Source organism: Cetorhinus maximus, chromosome 2 (assembly GCF_964194155.1).
Source record: "Cetorhinus maximus chromosome 2, sCetMax3.hap1.1, whole genome shotgun sequence".
Taxonomy (NCBI): domain Eukaryota; kingdom Metazoa; phylum Chordata; class Chondrichthyes; order Lamniformes; family Cetorhinidae; genus Cetorhinus; species Cetorhinus maximus.
Window position 1 is genome coordinate 179,164,183 of NC_135880.1, and position 21,285 is coordinate 179,185,467.

The window sequence follows — 21,285 nt, forward strand, 5'->3', positions numbered from 1 at the left end:
GCTTGGTCAAAGAGATAGGTTATAAAGGAACATTTTAAAGGAGGAAGGAGAGGTAGAGAGGCTTAAGGATAGAATCCCAGAGCTTGGGGCCCAGGCAGCTGAAGGCACAGCCGCCAATAATGGAGTGAAGGAAACCAGGAAAAGGACAAGAGATCAGAATCGGAGGAGTGCAGAGATCTCAGAGGGTGAGTTATGGAGCTGGAGGAAATTATTGAGATAGGGAGGGACGAGACCATGGATTTGAAAAAAGGATGAGAATTTCAAATTCAAGGTATTGCCAGACCTGGAGTCAATGTCTGTCAACAAGGCAAGATGGGTAAACAGGACTTGGTGTGAGTTAGGATCCGGGCGTTAGTATGAGCTCAATCTTACAGAAGTGAAAGGTGGAAGGTCAGATAGGGGAATATTGGAATAGCGGAGGCTATGAGGATATGCTTAGTATCCACTGATGGTTTGGTAAAGATTGGAAATCTTCCATGCAGGAAATTAAGGCCATGAACATATGTCTATTTCTTTGTGGCACATCACCTTGGAATGCTAAGCAGTAAATTGTCATCTTTACCTCTGGGTGGAAGACAGAGAGGAAAATTGAAGGTGAAGTATCGTGTGCCTGGAGAGAAACCCAACCTGAATCTCCATCAACAAAAATGGGTTAAAAAAAAAGCACGGTCAGCTCCATTGCCGGAACCTGAACCTAGACAACAAAGACTTGCATTGATATAGCACCTTTCACAACATCCCAAAGTCCTCTACAGCCAACGAATCACACCATTGTTATAATTTAGGAAATATAGCAGCCAATTTGTGCAGGTCAAGATCCCACAGCCACCAATGTGATAATGATCAGATAATCTGTTTTCAGCTATGTTAGTTGAGGGATAATTCTTGGCCGGAGGCACTTGGGATGACTTCCCTGCTCTTCTTCAAGATAGTGCCTGGGGATCTTTTATATCCACCCAAGATGTAGGTCCAACCATCTTCAGCTGCTTCATCAATGACCTTCCTTCCAAGATAAGGTCAGAAATGGGGATGTTCGCTGATGATTGCACAATGTTCAGCACCATTCACGACTCCTTAGATACTGAAGCAGTCCATGTCCAAATGCAGCAATACCTGGACAATATCCAGGCTTGGGCTGACAAGTGTCAAGTAATATTCATGCCATACAAGTGACAGATAATGAACATCTCCAACAAGAGAGAATCCAACCATCGCCCCTTGACATTCAATGGCATACCATCGCTGAATCCCTCACAATCAACATCCTGGGGGTTACCATTGACCAGAAACTGAACTGGACTAGCCATATAAATACTGTGGCTACAAGAGCAGGTCAGAGGCTAGGAATCCTGTGGTGAGTAACTCGCCTCCTGACTCCCCAAAGCCTGTCCACAAGGCACAAGTCAGGAGTGTGATGGAATACTCTCCATTTGTCTGAATGAGTGCAGCTCCAACAACACTCAAGAGGGTTGACACCATCCAGGATAAAGCAGCCCGCTTGATTGGTACCCCATCCACATACATTCACTCTCTCCACCACCAACGCACAGTGGCAGCAGTGTGTACCATCTACAAGATGCCCTGCAGGAACTCGCCAAGGCTCCTTAGACAGCACCTTCTAAACCAATGACCGCTACCACCTAGGACAAGGACAGCAGACACATGGGTACACCACTACCTGTAAGTTCCTCTTCAAGCCACTCACCATCCTGACTTGGAAATATATCACTGTTCCTTCACTGTCACTGAGTCAAAATCCTGGAACTCCCTCCCTAACAGCACTATGGGTGTACCTACACACATGGACTGCAGCGGTTCAAGAAGGCAGCTCACCACCACCCTCTCAAGGGCAATTAGGGATGACCAATAAATGCTGGCCTAGCCAGCGATGTCACATCTCAAGGATGAATAAAAAAAAGAGGACAGACTGAATCTTAATTGTAGCATCTCATCTTAAAGCAGGTACCTCTGTGTGATATGCACTGGGGTGTCAGCTTAGGTTTTCGTGCTCAAGTCTCTGGAGTGTAATATGAATCCATTACCTTCTGGCTCAGAATTCAGAATGCTACCGGGTCTAAAGCTAGCATTGCTGCAGGAGCTTCCAGATGATTCGGTAACAATTAAGGCTCCAGTTCCAAAATTAGCACAGCAGCTGAGCTCTAACTTTCCCCTCCATCCCACTTAGTGTTCAATTGCTCTGTGTTTGATTAAGTGAGTCTGTTTACTATTGATGCTCACTGTGCTTGATTATGTTAGGGAGCTAAGACCTCACTCTATATTTTCTATAAAATATATATATGAAAGACATCATCATGGCTAATTTATAAAATATTTTAAAAAAACTGGACAAAGCTTTAAATGATTGAAGACATGCTTATCTATGACTCAAACAAATGAAACGTTCTGGCACTCAGAGAAGTTGACACCTCATTCTCTCTAAAGAAATGTGAATGACCTCTTATGACTGCAGAGATCAAATCCAGGGGAATTGTACAAAGGTCATTTACATTTCTAAGACCAAGCCTGGCCAAAGGAGACTACCAGTCTGAGAGGACAAAGGACCCTGAAACCTCTTTTGAAATTATTAATGGTTGAAATATTAACCATTTCAAGAATCCAGGCAAAGGAATTATATACATCCTTTGTCCAAGGCAAACTGGAGAGGTGGGAGTCACATGACCTCCCCCAAGATGGTAGAACCTGTAATTGCCTCGTGGAGCTGCAAATCACACTGCCATCTTCCATCTAGCCAGCAGCAGCTCAGAACCAGCTCTGTTCAGGTTTAAGTGCCTGGCCCCATCTATACTGTTTCTGTTGGAACTTCTGAATTTCTGTACCAGCACCTACAAGAGTAATTCATCTCTAAATGCCCATCCCATCATGGAAGCCATCACTACTGGAAAAGTGAATTATCCAGCATCAGTCTTCAACCTGCCAACTCTATAAAAGAATACACCACTGGACTTTGATTCTGGACTTGCGTGAAATAATAATTCTTTACTCTGTGGTTTTTGCCCAGTAAACCCCTTTCTTTCCATATTCTCCCTTCTTTTATTATGAGTGAAAAAGGAGGCTACGTTGCAACCCCTCCTCTCGTGTTTGAGTGTGTGCGAATAAACTACTCCTCTGAGTTTATCCTATTTCAAGTTTGCTGTGGGGTTATTAATAGAAATTGGATCACACCAAAACCAAGGGGTTGAGAAAATACACCACCATTTATCAAAATCACCACACCTTTCTGTTTATGGACAGGTGACAAGAAGAGAAATCAGGGCTGTTTTAAATTAAAGCAAAATACTGCAGATGCTGGAAATCTGAAACAAAAACAAAAATTGCTAGAAAAACTCAGCAGGTCTGACAGCATCTATGGAGAGAAAGACAGAGTTAACATTTCGAGTCCTTATGACTCTTCTTCAGCATTGGTCCTTTTCCAAAGTGCCCTTAGCATGTCCTAAAGAAGAGTCACAAGGACTCGAAATGTTAACTCTGTCTTTCTTTCCACAGATGCTGTCAGACCTGCTGAGTTTTTCCAGCAACTTCTGTTTTTGTTTCTGTTTTAAATTAATCCCCCTCCTGTCCATAACAAATTAGTTAAACCTGGTAGTGGACTCAGAGAAAGGTAAACCAATGGTGGAAGTTGCTGGAAGTAAAGAGCTGTAAGCATGGAGCAGACATTTTTAAAAATATACTCTTGTAAATAAAGTTCCTACACACATAGAAACCGGTGTGTCATCTCTGCATAGCTCAGAGAAATAAAATATACAACAACTGAGAGAATAAAGAGGTAGAAGAAATATCATAATGTTGTGCAAAAGAGACATAATAGTGTTGCAACAACATTTTGCTCACATATTGTATGTTTGCTGTTTACCCATAAAGGTTCAGCAATTATCTTTCTTTTATAAAGACCACATCCTTTACAAGCTTCTATCATGTTGAACATCATATTTATTTAATAATAATAACTATATCCTTACCCTGGACACCAAGAGTGTGAACAATAAGATGAACACCACATGATTTATCACACATATGCAACTTAATTCTTACCTTCTCCACTTGTATGGTCTCCAAATCGGAACGCATTGGGTTTTCGAACCAGTCTCGTCCACTTGGTGCCATCTCTGTGGTCTTGGGAATAATTGCACAGACCTTGATCGAAGTTGCAATTCGCCACAGATGGGTCAAAGACGAGCTCTTCAGTTAAACAAAGACAGAAAATGTCGTTTCTAACGGAACAATTGTGAGAATAACGCAGAATCGGGTGACTGGCATGGGTATCATTCCAATACTACTCAGACACAGCTAAACCTGCCAAGACGACTGGCTAAAATCCATCAGTGCACCTGGTACTGCCCATGACACAGCTGTAGCTGGAAATAATCTACAAACGAAATCTGAACTCAGTTGAATTTTATTGAGAGCAAAGAATAGGGGTTTTATCAATATAGGCTTATGCCAATTACGGAGTTTGACATAAGAGCCAATTTTAATCCCTTCCCCTCCATCAATGTGTAAATAGGGTGTACGCGGGATAAGTGGGTTAAAGTCGAGGCAGTGTCCTCCCATCCTAGTTAGCCTCACACTCACATGGAAAATTCTAAATGCCCCATAACAGAAAGCAAAATTCCTCAGAAGACTGATTCTCAGTTTCGCTCTTAAAAAAAAGCTCCAGTTCAGGACTGAAATTTTTCCATTTTATTTATAAGTTGTGCAATCAGTGTGGGGTTTTCATAGGGAGAATTTAGCAGAAAAAAAGCTCCATGTTCCCACTATGGAATGTCATGGCACTGACCTTCTGCCAAATCCGAAACAGTCACAATGATTAACGGATGGATATAGACCAATGTTAAGACAGAGATCTTTCAATCATGTACTTTGCGCAGTCCAAGAAAAAACGGTCAACTTAGAAAGTAAAACAATGATTAGCAACTCAGCTTTAAAATAAATTACTAGTTGACGTTGCACACAGAGCAAAAAATTAACAGAACGCCAATTTCTTTCTTCACATGACATTACCTTGTCCAGTGCAAATGCACAATGTGGGCATACACATTTGTAGCACTGAACTTAGAATAGATTTTAAATATAATAACGGTCATCAGACATGGTGAAGCAATTGGGCAGAAAAGAATGCAATTAAAGTGAGTAGGAATATTAAGTGCACTTAATGTTAACAATTCCGTTGCCAGTGAGATCATTTGTAGGAATAAACTCAAATTGAGAATGATTTAACTGTTATTTGCACTAAAGTTAAGCCTTGGGCTGACAAGTCTGGTCGTAATGCACTTTGCAAGGTTTCATCTCATGATCTCCCATTTCCAAACAACACCCTCCTGCCATTGGTAACCTGTGTATTTTCAACCTCCATGTTCCCACACCCACTGGAAAGCAAACAGCTTTCACGACCTGATTCTTGACTGTCACTCAAACGGCCTTTATTCTTGCCCTCAAAGTCCAACATTTTTAAAACTAATAATAAAAAACATTCTAAGAAAATTACATTTATTTAATGTTTCCTCCTCAGTGTCGGACAGATTAGTGTTCAATTCCTGGATCTACAAAATCGTTCTACAGGCAGACTTCAGGCATCTTGCTCAACCGACCAGTCTTCATGTGTGAGACTCGATAGTGAGTGTTAGCAGCTTTGAGTTGGAAGCTGGGAGCAGCAGAAAGCGGGAAGGGAAGAGGGAAGGGGAAGACCATGACCCTTAGTCAACATTCATATGGAGGTGCTTTCCTCCTGAGGTCACAGGCAGTATGGAAAACTAACTGATTCCCACCTGAAGCCTGTCCCTCCAACTCTCATAAGATCACAAGAAATAGGAGCAGGAGTAGGCCATTCGGCCCTTCAAGTCTGCCCCGCCACTCGATAAGATCATGGCTGATCCGCCCCAGGCCTCAACTCCTCTTTCGTGCCAGCTCTTCATAGCCGTCAACTGCCCGATAGTTCAAAAATCTATCTATCTCCTCTTTATATACTTTCAGTGATCTAGCCTCCACAACTCTCTGGGGTAGAGAATTCCAGACATTCACTACCCTCTGAGAGAAGAAATTCCTTTGCATCTCAGTTTTAAATGAGTGTCCCCTTATTCTGTAACTATGTCCCCTAGCTCGAGATTCCCCCACTAGTGGAAATATCTTCTCAACATCTACCCTGTCAAGCCCCCTCAGAATCTTGTAAATTTCAATAAGATCACCCCTCATTCTTTGAAACTCTAACTCTAACTCCAATTTCCCGACTACAATTAGCTAATGTAGCAATGAGCCGGGATCAAATTTGGAACTTTTCCCATCTTAGGTGATTCAAGTCTATGCCTGGATCCACAGGGAGAAATCATTAATGTACTAGTGATGGGGACTCGCCTAATCAAGGTCAAGGTAGTTTTAATTGGGTCCAGCAAGGAGTGTACAAGTCATTAGTCTGACCAACCCTGATACTGTTTTCACACTCTATTCATACTGAGGGGTCAACAGCCACAGAAAATGTACGTGCAGTTAGGAGGCGTAAAAAACCCAGCTGATAAGTTACTCAATTAAAGAAGAAAATGAAACTGCTCACCTGTTTTATTATTGCAGAACTGTGAAGAGAAAGAAATATCATCCAGTGCGGCGTAACCTCCTTTTGTGCTGCTGAAGGCGACTTCGAACACAATCTGCAAAACCAATAACCACTCACACAACCTGGAACAACATGTCAGGGGAAGTCTAGAACATTAGAGGCATGTTCGTGGATTTTGAGTTTCGCACATATAGTGGAAGCTGGAAATGAGGGTCTCAGGCATCCTTATTATCCGAATGGTCATCAGGTGTGCAATGAACAGGATGAGCCAAATATTCCCACCATTGGCTGCACCTCCTGCAGCATTTCTCCTTTTCCTTTCCCTCACTGGGATCGTGCCTCGTTCTAGAGCCCTGACAATGGGATGTGTTTTCAGTTTATGTTTGCTGGGTTTCCCGATTCAGAGTTGCAGGGTTATTACGGCACAGAAACAAGCCATTCAGCCCAGAGTCCATGCCAGCAGCAATCCATGCCAGCAGTCGGATCATCCTGGGTTCCTTTTCCATTGAGGGAGGGGGCCCAACTGATCCTGGGATCTACCACGTTGCCAGCCCGCACAGGATGAGGTCACTGCTGTGGGGCCAGAGTGCCTGGCAGATCCCAACCAAATTAGGAGGGGATTAATGTCCTTCAGACCCCTGTCAGGAACCCCTTCCCTCTGGATTCAGCAGCTGTCACTGTTTGAAGTTCTGTTTGGGGTGGAGGCAGTAGGAGAGCTGACAACAGCTCAGGAGTGAGATGTGAGGTTGCTCTGTGCGGTCCCCAGCATTTGTTCAATCAGGAGTTCTTTACCCAGTATCCATAACGACTGAGAGAACACTCTACTCCTGAGACAGGGCCATGTGGGTTTTCAATTCCGGAGATGGTACACTCCCTCTGCCACAATCAATCCTGGGTAAAGAGCTCCTCAATCCACACTCGCCGTTCCTTTCACAACCCTGCTCCTCCTGAGTTTTAACTTGTAAATGGACTTGGTGCGTTGAAGGCCACTCGTAGTTGTGAGTGTTCATGCTTTCAACAAACACCTCTTATAATCTAACTTTTTTTTTCAGATACCCATCTTTTGGGAGTTTCCTCTTTCTACAGGCTTCACTGTACTTTTAGCTTGAAACTATTTGTTGAGGATTTTTCTCCTGTATGTACAATTTCACATGTGAAAGGAAAAGGGAAAACTGCGGACGACTCAACACTTGGCTTCTTATCACCTCAGCTCTTAATGATCAGTTGCAGGTAGGGTAGCCAACCGTCCAGGATTTCTGGAGCTTGCAGGAATTAAAAGTTAATTCTAGGACACTGCTGGGAGCAACACCCAGGAAATGGAGAAAGAAAGGCTGCTTGATTGAAAATCAAGAATCATCCAATTGGGTAACTAGAAGTCTGTTTGCTTTCCAAATGGCTGTGCAGTGGGTGGGGCTGGGGTTTGATTGATGTCTTGTGCAACCAATGGCAGGCATGTGGGGGCAGAGCAGCTTCAGGCGAGAAATTATTTTGTTCTTCTGGTTAGTGCAAACGTGCCAATCATATAACCAGTATTCGTTGAACAATAATGCTGGTTCTTTATTTGAAGTTCAGACTATACACATATGATGGTAACTGGGAGGCTAAGTGGACACATCTGACCTGTTGGAGCGCTGCTCTGTTCTGCCTACAGAGTATATGGCATTATACATCACATCCTGTCTCATGGTGGATAGTGATGGGCGGCTGTTTAGGATATGCCCCGTTAAAGATACATGACCACAGAGGTGATGTAATGAAACCTCCAAGAATACATCCAGCCAGAACTGGCAACCCCAGTTAAGGACTGACATTGAGAGGAACGGGGACAAGGCTGATGTCCCACATGCTATTTAAGAATTGGGGAATAGTGGGGAGGGGTAACTAAAACAAAGGGGAAGATAACTGTTCAACATGGTCAGGAACACAAAATTCCACACATAGAGTTCTAAAACACAAAGTGATGACACTTCAAAAGTATTGCTGAAAAAAGAGACATGTTAAAGCTTTTCATCTTGCACTCATCAGGACACTTCACAAGAATACCAATGTAAGGGAAACAACCATTTATACTGTATAAGAAGAGAGTGTTGATTGGTTGGCAAGTGGACTCAGATTGGTAGAGGTGTTGCCATGGAGAATGCACCAGTTGATGATGATTACAAAAGTACTTCATTGGGGTACTTCATTTTTAGTCCCACTGGTCGAATGTGAGCAAGGAGGTATGTAAAGATAAGAAAACACCACAGCAGGGGGAGAGATTACAACTAATAAAATTGTCAAAAAGTTACATATACATAAATTCACAAATCATTGTTAAGAAAATTGGTGTGCTCGACTATAAATTGATACGGATCATTATCACATAGAATTTGCAGCACAGGAACAGGCCATTCAGCCCAACTGGTATATGCTGGTGTTCACGTTCCACATGAGCTTCTTCCCCCCCTCTTCATCTTATCTCAGCAACATACCCTTCTATTCTTTTCTCTCTCATGTGATTATCTATCTTCCCCTTAAATGCATCTCTAGTCGCTTGGCAATACAGAATTTGAGTATGGCTGAAAGAAAAGCTCAGCGGTTAACTGTTCCCTGGTGCATTCTCCATGGGAACGCTTCTATCAGAGTCCATTTGCCAATCAGCACCCTCTTCTCATGAAGTACACATTGTTGTTCCTTTTCAGATTTAGTATCCTTGTGATTCTGTCTTGATGGATGCAAGATGAAAAACTTCAACATCATGTCCCTTTTTTTCAGCAATACAAAAAAAATGCATCTATGTTATTCATCTCAATTGCTTCTTGGGATAGCATGTTCCACATTCTCACTACTCTCTGCGTAAAGAGGTTTCTCCTGAATTTCCTGCTGGATCTATTAGTGACTCTCTTATATCAATGGCCCCTATTTTTAGTCTCTCTCATAAGTGGAAAAATCTTCTCTATGCCTATCTTAATAAAATTCCTTCATAATTAATCATTTGGTAGTAAAGAACTTGAGTATTGCTGAGAAAAGCGATGTGTTGAAGCTTTTTGTCTTGCACAGATCAGGACCCTTCACAAGAACACCAATATAAAGGGTAAGCAACAATTTATACTGTATGAGAAAAGAGTGCTGATTGGTTGGCAAGTGGACTCTGATGGAGTTGCCATGGAGAATGCACCAGTGATGGTGACTGACAGTTAACTGCCAAGCATTGTTTGAAATTTAAACCAGGCAGTTTGACCCTGATTAGTCAAGCCATTGCCCTGAGGAATGAGTCAGCGAATGGCTGTCACTTATTTTGTTTAGCTGAAACAGGCACAATGTGTGTGCACGTTCTTTCTGTCTGCAAGGAACAGGGCCCTGTGTATTATGTAGCTTCTGTACATGCAAGTGCACCATACTGACAATCTTAAATAAGTTGTCAGCGTAGTTGTTTGCACACTGAGGATTATTTAGCAAATGTTGTCCATTCGCGGAATCATATCTAACGTTGGGCACTGTGTTTTGAGTTTTGCAAGCAAGTCATGTCTCTTTTTTTCAGCAGCCCTTCATAATTGTGAAGACCTCGGTTAGACCACCTCTCAGGCATGGAGAAAGGTGGAAATGCTATTCAAAGATTCCACTATAGCACTCGACTGCAAGGATGGTTCAAAAGCTGAATCTGTTTGGCTGGAATTAGGGAATGAACAAGGGAATATATTATATTTTGGCAAACAGTGAAGGCAAGATAGAGGAAACAACGGAAAAAGTTTTATATAAATGCCTTTTGCACCCTCAGGACCTTCCACCGTACCTAACAGTCAATAAATTACTTTCGATGTGAACAGGCAGCCCTGAACAAAGGCCCTGGTTTAATATCTCATCTAGAAACTCAAACCAGGGAATACTGTACTGGAGTATCAGCCCAGATGAATTTCTCAGGCCCTTTACAGAGACTTGAACCTTTAGTCTCCTGACTCAGAGGCAAGGAAGTGACCACTGACCCAATGTGACATCTTTCCCTTCAGTTTGCACATATAGACAAATGACAGAAAAATACAGGGACGCCTAAGGATAGACTCGAGTAAGAGTAATTGACATAGCAAAGGAGGGAAAAATCATTCTAACAAACCCAGGACTCTTCTCTCGTTGGGCAGGTTTTCAGTCCAACAGGGAAAATGGAAGCTTTCAAACCCCCTCCATGGCCTTACCCTTCCCTATCTCTGTAATCTCCTCCTATCCTACAATCTTCCAAGATCTCTACACTCCTCCAATTCTGGCCTTTTGTGCACCCCTGATTTTTAATCACTTCACTACTGGCAGCCTTCAACTCTGGAATTCCCTCCCTAAACCTCTTCACCTCTCTTCCCTCCTTTTGGGCACATTTTATACCTAACTCTCTGACCAAGCCTATGGTCACCTGTCCCAATATATCCTTATGTCGCTCAGTGTCAAATTTTGTTTGATAATTGCCCCTGACGAGCATTTGGGACATTTTACCATGTTACCACATTTAAGATGCTATACAAATGTAAGTTGTTATGGCAGCGCTGGATCTAGATCTAGGAAGTAAGGTGGGGTAAGCAGATTAATGTAAGAGTCGGGTGAACATTGAGGAAACAGTGACCATAGCATAAGTGGCTCAGTAAAAAACTATAAAGGATATGAGACAATCAAATGAAACAAAGGCTAGGAAAAACAATCATTGAATGAAAAAAGAGAAACCAGCCCAAATAGCCGGAAAACAAAAACTGGCAAATAACGGGAAACATTCTTCCCACCAAATCACTCACTATCCCTGACTCCTGCCGCTCTCCCAGCTACAGTTATCATCTTCTCTCTCTTGGGTCATTACTAGAATGGTACCAAGGATGAGGGATTTCAGTTATGCGGGGAGACTGGAGAAGTTGGCATTGTCTCCTTCGAGCAGAGAAGGTTGAAAGGAGATTTGAACGAAGTGTTCAAAATCATGTACGGTTTAGTTTGAATAACATTTTTTTGACACAGCGAGTTGTTGTGATCTGGAAGGCACTGCCTGAAAGGGCGGTGGAAGCAGATTCAATAGTCACTTTCAAAAGGGAACTGGATAAATACTTGAAAGGTAAATATTTCACAGGGCTATGGAGAAAGAGCAGGGGCATGGGACTAATTCGATAGCTCTTTCCAAGAGCCGGCACAGGCATATGGGCTGAGTAGCCTCCTTTTATCATTCTATAACTAAGTCAGGAGGCCGCAAACTTGGCATGTTTGCACCTGACAACTGGTCCAGCCATTCACCGGTGGACTGCGCTCACCAGGACAAGCATTACTGCTCTCATACTCCTCAACTAAAACCTTCAAACATTTCAGGGGTAGGGGGAGCCAAGACTTCTTTTCTCTGCAACCACCAGTCTTCTCAAACTAATGAATGGAATTAATGGATTTCTCCATTTCAAAGATTCGGCCCATCTGTTCAGCTGCATGTCTTTCCCTGTATGCTGAGCCCCTCTCCATCCACCTTACCCCACTTCTCCGCGGTTTCTCTCCCAACCTCCCCAGGCCCTCTTCAAGCTCATCTTTTTAAAGAAGCCCTCTTGAAATCTCCTTCATCACCCCCACCGTCCCCCACCACTGCCCTCACCCCAATCAACTTGTCCCATGGCCTTCAAGTTAGCCAACATTATTATTGTCTCACTTGGCTGTGGCACACCAATTCCTGTAACCTTTCAAAATAGTGAATATAACTTCTACCTCCCATCTTATCTGTCCCCTCTATCGCCCCATTTCAAACATCCCAATCTTTTCAAATTCTCAAACATATCATCACCACCCACCTCTGTGTTCCTTAACTGCTCTGGCAGCCATTGCTTCCAGGTTTGAGTGCTTTACATAAAGATGTCAGGATGTCAAGGCAAATGGAGAGGGTGCAGAAGACATCCACAGAGGTGACACCAAGGAAGAGAGAGGCTTTAGTTATGAGGGGAAACTAAATAAACTAAAAAATTTTAAAAATATATTAGGCCAGAAAAGGTTAAGGGAGAAGTGATAAAGGTGTTCAAAATTATGGGGGATTTTGATAAGGTAAATCAGGAAATTTACCTTTGCTGAGGACTGGAGGGAAATGGAATGCCCAACTAGTGCCATAACAGCTTTTAGAAAGGGAGGAGGATGAATCTTTGCAAAAAGAAACATTTCAAAATGTATAGGGAAAGCCCAGGAGAATATGGGGGAGACAGTGACATAGTGGTAATGTCACTGGACTAGTAATCTAGGGGCCCAGGTTAATGCCCTGGGGTCATGGGTTCATATCCCCCCCCCATAGTGACTGGTGGAATCTAAATTCAATTAACAAATCTGGAATCAGTGGTGATGACTATGAAACTATCTCTGATTCTCATAAAAACCCATCTGTTTCACTAATGTCCTTTAGGGAAGGAAATCTGCCATCCTTACCTGGTCTGGCCTACATGTGACTCCAGCCCCCCTGCAATGTGGTTGACTGTTAACTGCCCTCTGAAATGGCCTAGCAAACCACTCAGTTCAAGGGCAATTAGGGATAAGCAACTAATGCTGGCCGTGTTAGGGACACCCACATCCCATGAAAGATTAAAAAGAATAAAATTAACTGGGTGACTCCTTCAGAGAGCCAGCAGAGGTGCAAGTGGGCTCTTTCTATGCAGTAAAATGGAATGATTTCATGCAATAGGAGCCCCTCTAAGCTCAGAACTTTGCATCGGTAACAAATTACTCTGGTAACTAGCGCCAGTTGTTGCAATGAAAAATGAATGAGTGGATGAAAGGTCACTTAAACAGGCATAATTGATAGTTTTCAACTAGCACAGATGTCCAACGCTATTGTATAAGCAAGCTGATCCCAAATGAAACCAAATAGAAGATCTCTCTTCCCCCTATTACACAAGCAGGCACTTCAAAAAGCCCTTAGAATCAGCTCTGCTTGAATGGAAAAACCTTTAGAAGTAACCATCATTTCTGGAAAGAACTCCCTTCTGAATTGTTCCATTTTAGTCATCCCCAGCAGCCCCATCCAAAAGCCATCCTTCATTATGGAAACTCTGAGTTCATAATCTAAAAATCCCCCTTGGTGTTTTTTTTTATGCTGAAAAGCTTGACATGTGTATATATATTACTGTACCAGTAACTGTCTGAGACTCCAGATGGCTTCTCTCATGCACCAACTCTGCAGACATCCCAACACATTCCAGAGTGACAGGGAGGGGAAAAAATCACATTTTGCCGGTTAAGCATTTCTGAAGTCTGTCCGAAGGCAGACAACAGAGGAGCTTAAACCACATTTGGGACATTAAAAATTTGCTTGAAAGGTAAACATGTAAAAAAAAAATCACAAGCACTAAAAAGAAACTAAAAATAAAAAGGCATAACACCAAAATAGCACAGTAGTGGAAAGAGAACAATAAATTAACACTTATAATGGGACGGATAAGCTCATATTTGTGATAGAACCTTTCAGAACAACTTTTAATGTTTTATTTTTGTCAACTCTAATGAAGTCATGTTATCTTTAATAGAAAGTTAGTCAGACCACACTTGGAGCACTGGAGTTCTATTCTCCATATCATAAAAAGATATAGAGGCATTAATGAAGATGCAAAAAATAAGAATTACAAGGATGATAACTGAACTGAGAGGCTATGCCTCTCAGGAAAGGTTGAACAGGTTGGGTGGCCTGATACAGGTCTTTAAAATTATGGAAGGGCTTGATAGGGTAGGAGTGCAGGAACATAGGGGCAGGACTGAACCATTTTACCCCTCAAGCCTGTTCCACCATTTAATAAGATCATAGTTTATCTGTGACCTATACCCATGTATCCAGCTTTGGCGCATTTCCCTTAATACCTTTGGTTAACAACCAACTACCATTCTCAGATTTAAAATTAATAAATGATCTAGTATCAGCTGTCAATTGTGGAAGAGAGTTCCGAACTTCTACCATCCTTTGTGTGTGGAAATGTTTCTGAATTTCACTCCTGAAAGCTGTGGCTTTAATTTTTAGATTATGCTCCCTCGTCCTAGACTCCCCAACCAGCAAAAGAAGTTTCTCTCAGGTTACCCTACCTGTTACCCTTAATATTTTGAAAGCTTTGATCAACTCACCCCTTCTTGATCGCCATCTTCGACTATTCAAGGATCGCCAAGCCACAGCTTATGCAGTGATTTTGCCAAGGGGAAGGGCAAGCCGCAAGTCTACGTCAGCTGGAAAAGGGAATAAGCTCCACACTTCACCATTATTCTGAACCACACGCTAACTGTCTAGCCAACTGTGCTAACTGCTCCCCCCCAAATCACTCCTTAACCTTCTAAATTCCAGGGATTACAATGCTACCTTTCACTGGCAACAGTCTGCGATTAAGCCAGTCTGCTCCAGCCTTGGTGTCACATTCGAACCCGAGATGAGCTTCCGGCTCCATTTCCATGCCATCACAAAGGCCACCTCTGTAACATTGCTCAACTTCACCCTGTCTCAGCTCATCCACTGCTGAAACCCTCGTCCATGCCTTTGTTACCTTGAGACTTGACTATTTTAATTCTCTCCTAGCTGGTCTCCCACATTCTACCTTCCATAAGCTTGAAATCATCCAAAACTCTGCTGCCTCGTAGCATGTCCCGTTCCCCTATCACCCCTGTGCTCACTGACCTACACTGGCTCTGGATCAGGCAACACCATGATTTTAAAATTCTCATCCTTGTGTTCAAATCCCTCCATGGCCATGTCCCTCCCTATCTATGTAATCTTCACCAGCCCCACAACCCTCCGAGATCTCTGTGTTCCTCTAATTCTGGCCTGTTGAGCATACCAAATTATAATTGCTCCACTTTTGGTGGCTGTGCCTTCAGTTGCTCAGGCCCCAAGTTCTGAACGTCCTTCCTTACACCTCTCTTCCTCTCTACCTCACTTTAATCCTTTAAGATACTCCTTAAAACATATCTCTTTGACCAGGCTTTTGGACTGACCTGGTATCTCCTTATGAAGCTCAGTGTCATGGTTTGTTTATAATGCTCTGGTGAAGCACCTTGGGATGTTTCATTACACTAAAGGCACTTAATAAAGTTGTTGTTGCTGTAGTTTGTTTAATCTTCTCTTATAGCTCAATGCTTAGAGTCTAGGTATCATTCTGGTAAGTCTGCGCTGCACTCCGTCCAAGGACAATATATCCTTCCTAAGGTGCAATGCCCAGAAGAGCTCACAGTACAGTAAGTCCTTGTTTTAAGTTGTCTCATTCAGTGTCGTTCTGCTGTAGTGTCATGGATATAATAGGGCTGGTATGGACACTTAGTGTTGGGATTTCTGCTTTAGCATTATTTCACACCGGGGCTGACGTAGCATTGCGTGACTTGATTGGCACCATTTTGGAGCAGCCTCTCCCGCTCGCTGAGTCTCTCCCGCTTGCTGCTTCCCTCCCCAACCCTCCCACTCGCAGTTCCTTTTGTTCGCTTACTTGCTTCCCCCGTCTCGCTGCCCCTCTCCCAGGCCCTCACTCACAGTGAGGATTTGGAAGAAGAAAGCAGCAAACGCAAGGGAGTGGGAGGAGGAAGTGGCGAGTGGGAGAGACCGAGCGGGAGGGAGTGAGAGGGGGGAGTGGCGAAAGTTAATTCATTTACGCGTATAGGAATTTAGGAACATACCGTATTTCAACTTACAGGGTATAACATTTTCATGTGTTTTTTTGACGAGAAAGGGCCTAACCTAACTACAGCTTTTACATTGGTTGTAATGGGAAAATCTGATTTGCTTAAAGTTGTTTCACTTAAAGTTGCCCTTTTCAGGAATGAAACTACAAAGTTAAGTGAGGAATTACTGTGCTGAAGGTGTGGTTAAACCAGGGCTTTGTACACCTGAAGCATGGTTTCTACCCTTCTTTCTATTTCTCTAGATATAAAGTCCAGCATTCCATTGGCTTTTTTTTTTGATTACTTTCTGTGCCTGTTCTTGACATTTTAATGATCTATGTGCCTGGGCCCCCAAGTCTGCTTGGGCCTCCACTGTTTCACTGCTAATATGCACAATTATATATAATAATATAGATACACTATATTACAAGTTGTTGTTGTACAACAGAAAGTTTTACCTGAAATGGATGTGATGCTTTAACATTCACTTTTACCAAACTCCAATTGTGTGTAGATTGATTTGCCCTCCACACCTCCTCATAATGTTCCATTCTGTCCTTGGTATAGACGACAAATAAATTGGATCGAGTCTGTTCAAGTTGGTAATAGAAGGACAGGCATCCAGATAGGGCAGAAGTTGTCACCGGTGACATTAACTGAGCCACTTCATGTAAGCTTGTGGTGTAAATAGAGTCGACGTACATATAGTGACCTGCAAGAACAACACGAATTGTAAAGTGGATCATTTAATAGTCTTGGTATTAAGAGATATTTTCTGTACTGCAAAATTAAACTGATTTGCTACTCTGTAGTGGTGGGTGGTCTTGTGGTGCAGTGGGTAGTGACCCTGCCTCTCGGCCTGAAGCTCAGGGTTCAAGTAACACCCCAGGATTTGATGGCCAAGGAGAGTGCGTTCCTAATGTGGCTGAACTGGAAGGATTTTCAGGTCAATTATCAACACACACCAATGGCAAGCGGTAAGAGCGGCAGAAATTCCTGGTCAGCCATGTGACGGAAAGAACATCGGAGCCTCCACCATCCCTCTCCATAGCTCCAGACTCCAACATCCATAGAAAAGTGTGTGTTGCCACAGCTACTCGGACTCCCTGAATGAACTGTAACACAGCACCACCACTCAGCAGTTTACCACACGATATATGCTCTATCGTGATATTGTTTTAAGAGAGAATATGCTAATGAGTAAATAGTTAGGATGTAAACCTAGCAGGCATCGTTCAGAGGAGTTTTCAGTTTAGCTAGCGACATGTGGTATGAAGGAATTGCAGCTATACTTTCCTGTTAACAATAGCTGTTGAATCTTTATAGTAAATCTGTCTGCCGAGCAATCCTATAGTACATCTTCAAATAAACTGAACCTACGTTTAATTTACCAGTCCTGTGGTATAAATTGTGTGAGATTACTAAATTTGTATTAAGTAAATGTAGAAATACAAGATACTCTAGAATAAGGAGACGTAACAGATTAAATGTTAGAGATTTAGGATATTTTCATTTCTATGGATTCCAATAAAAATCACACAGCAAGGAGGAGGCCATTTGCTCCATCATGCCTGTGCTCACTCTTAAGAGCTGTGCAATTAGTTCCACTCCCTGCTCTTCCTTCACAGCCCTGCAATTTTATGACCTTCAAGTATTTATCTAATTCACCTTTTGAAGGATTCCATTGAATCTGCTTCCACACCCTTTCAGGCTACACATTGCCAATCATAACAATGTGCTGCTTTAACTAATTCTCCTTATCTCCGTTCTGGATCCTATGCCAACCTATGTCCTTCTGCTATGGAAAGAGTTTCTCCTTATTTATTTTTTATCAAAACCCATCATAATTTTGAACGGCATGATTAAATCTTCCCTTAACTTGCTTTGCTACTATAAGTACAAGCCCTGCTTCTCCATCGTCTCCATGTAAGTAGAAATTAAAATAACAGTTTCTGTAAGATATGCGATGTCAGTTTTACACCCAGGTGACAAGGTGAAGATCTGCCTTGCTGGGGAAACCAATGAGTCAGGCCTAGGCCATTGGAACAGGAGGAGGCCATTCGGCCCCTCGAGTCTCTTTCACCATCCATTTAGATCATGGCTGGTCTGTGTCTTAACTCTGTCTACTCACATAGGTTACAAAGTGTTACAAAGCATTTGCAGCACAGAAAGAGGCCATTTGGTCCATCAGATCCATGTGGGTATTTATGCTTCACACATGCCTCCTTCCACCCCTCTTCAACTCACCTTACCAAGATATCCTATTCTTTTCTCAAATATTGAAGTTACACTTTCGCTTCCCAAGTGCAACTCACTTACGCAAATGGAGAACATGAGTGGTTCCAACGTTAGTCCCAGTGGAATAGCATTTCCTACCGTGCTGTTCATGGATAAATATGCACGATGCAATCCATTTGGATCAGGGGTGTAATGTTCTCTAAATTTGATTCACTAATCAAATATCACCCTCTTTTCCATTTTGAATATCTTCATACTCTTTTTGGTTTGAATATTGGTGAAAAGAGAGACATGTTGCTGATGCACTCATCAGGACAAACGCAAGAATGCCAAGTTTCAAACAATCACACCTCGACAACTCCTCAGCCAATCAGAGTCGACTTGCCAACCAATCAGCACCCTTTTCTCCTGTGGTATAAAATGTTGTGATTGTTTGAAATTTGGCATTCTTGTGTTTGCCCTGATCACAGAATCACAGAATTGTTACAGTGCAGAAGGAGGTCATTTGGCCCATTGTGTCTGCACCGGCTCTCCGAATGAGCATTATGACTCAGTGCCATTCCCCTGCCTTTTCCCTGTACCCCTGCACATTGTTTTTGTTCAAATAATCATCTAATGTCCTCTTGAATGCCTCGATTGAACCTGCCTCCAACACGCTTCCAGGCAGTGCATTCCAGACCCGAACCATTGGTTGTGGGAAAAAAAATTCTCACATCACATTTGCTTCTTTTACAATTCACTTTAAATCTGAGCCCTCTTGTTCTTGATCCTTTTACGAGCGGAAACAGCTTCTCCCCATCTACTCTGTCCAGCCCCCTCATGATTTTGAACATCTCTATCAAATCTCCTCTCACCCTTTTCTTCTCCAAGGAGAACAGTCCCAATCTTGCCAATCTGTCTTCAAAACTGAAGTTTCTCATCCCTGGAACTATTCTTGTAAACTTCTCCTGCACTGTCTCCAATGCGTTCACAGCCTTCCTGAAGTGTGGCACCCAGAACTGTACACAATGCTCTAGCTGAGTTCTCACTAGTGTTTATACAACTTCAGCATAATCTCTAGGATAAAGCAAAATACTGCAGATGCTGGAAATCTGAAACAAAAACAAAAAATGTTGGAAGAACTCAGCAGGTCTGACAGCATCTGTGGAGAGAAAGACAGAGGTAACATTTCCGTATGACTTTTCTTCGAAGAACTCGAAATGTTAACTCTGTCTTTCCCTCCACAGATGCTGTCAGACCTGCCGAGTTCTTCCAGCAATCTTTGTTTTTGTTTCAGCATAACCTTGTACTCTATGCCCCTATTAATAAAGCCCAGGACACTATGCTTTATTAACCGCTCTCTCCACCTGTCTTACCACCTTTAATGATTTATGCACATATACACCCAGGTCCCTCTGTACCCCTTAACTTATATTGTCTCGCCATGTCCTTCCTACCAAAATGAATCACCTCACACTTCTCCACATTGAACTTCATTTGCCATCTATCTGCCCACTCCACCAACTTGTCTATGTCCTTTTGAAGTTCTACACTGCCCTCCTCACAGTTTATAATGCATCTAAGTTTTGTATCATTCACAAACTTTGAAATTGTCCCCTGCACACTAAGATCTAGATAATTAATATATATCAGGGAAAGCAAGGGTCCCAATACTGATCCCTGGAGAACTCCACTACAAACCTTCCTCCAGCCTGAAAAATATCCATTAACCATTACTTGCTGTTTCCTAATACTCAGCCAATTTTGTATCCACTTTGCCACTGTCCCTTTTATTCGATGAGCTATAACTTCTCTCAAGTCTGTTGTGTGGCATTATATCGAATGCCTTTTGGAACTTCACATACACCACATCAACAGCATTACCCTCATCAACACTCTTTGTTACCTCTTCAAAAAACTCCAGTGAGTTAGTTAAACATGATTTTCCCTTAAAAAATCCATGCTGGCTCTTCCTAATCAACCCACATTTTTCCATGTGATCATGAATTCTATCATGAATAATTGTTTCCAGAAGCTTTCCCACCACTGAGCTTATCTTTACAGCCATCTTTGAACAAGGGTGTAATGTTTACAAACCTAGGGAAGGCTGAAAGATTATGGCCAGTGCCCCTGCAATTTTCACTCTCATTTCCTTCAGTATCCTTGGATGCATCTCAACTGGTCCCGGTGCCTTGTCAATCTTAAGTACAACAGTTTATCCAATACCTCCTCCTTATCAATTTTGAACCCTTATAGTGACAGAGTTTCCTCCTCTGTCACCGTGGCCTGGGTAGCATCTGCTTCCTTGGTAAAGACAGATGCAAAATATTCATTTAACACCTTGCCCTGCCCCCTGCCCCCATGTGGAAATCCCCTTTTTGGTCCCTAATCAATCCTGCTCCTCCATATGCCACCCTTTCACTTTTTATGTGCCTTTCTGTTGGTTGCCAGTCTTTTCTCATAATCCTTCTTTGCTTCTCTTGTTTCCTTCTTCACCTCTCCCCTGAACCTTTTGTGTTCCGCTTGGTTCTCAATAGTATTTTCTACCTGACACCTGTCGTAAGCACACTTTTTCTTCTTTATCTTAATTTCTATCTCCTTTTTCATCCAGGGAGTTCTGGATTTGTTTACCCCACCTTTCCCTTTTGAGGGAATATACCTTGACCGTGCCCAAACCATTTCCCCTTTGAAGGTGGCCCATTGTTCAGCTACTGTTTTTCCCACCAAGCCTTTGGTTCCAGTCTATCTGGCCCAGCTCCGTTCTTGCCCCATTGCAGTCGGCCTTCGCCCAGTTAATTATTCTTACCCTGGATTACACATTGCCCTTTTCTACCATCATTCCAAACCTTATGATACAATGATCACTGATTCCTAAATGTTCCCTCACTGACACTTGATCTGCTTGACCCACCTCATTTCCA

At 42.6% G+C, this 21,285-nt stretch overlaps 1 protein-coding gene across 4 annotated transcripts in view; it reads right to left on the reverse strand.

The window, feature by feature from the left end:
* LOC144668204 (MAM domain-containing protein 2-like) overlaps window positions 1–21,285 on the reverse strand; it is a 115,279-nt gene that overhangs the window by 31,746 nt on the left and 62,248 nt on the right. For all 4 annotated transcript variants that reach the window (XR_013573458.1, XM_078529977.1, XM_078529970.1 and 1 more), the window contains exons 6-8: window positions 16,606–16,859; window positions 6,563–6,656; window positions 4,051–4,197 (exon numbers count right to left, since the gene is read on the reverse strand). Coding sequence is in view for 3 of the 4 variants with exons in the window: in XM_078529977.1 (XP_078386103.1) it covers window positions 4,051–4,197; window positions 6,563–6,656; window positions 16,606–16,859 (495 nt within the window). In the remaining variant the exon portion in view is untranslated. The remainder of the gene's footprint in view (window positions 1–4,050; window positions 4,198–6,562; window positions 6,657–16,605; window positions 16,860–21,285) is intronic.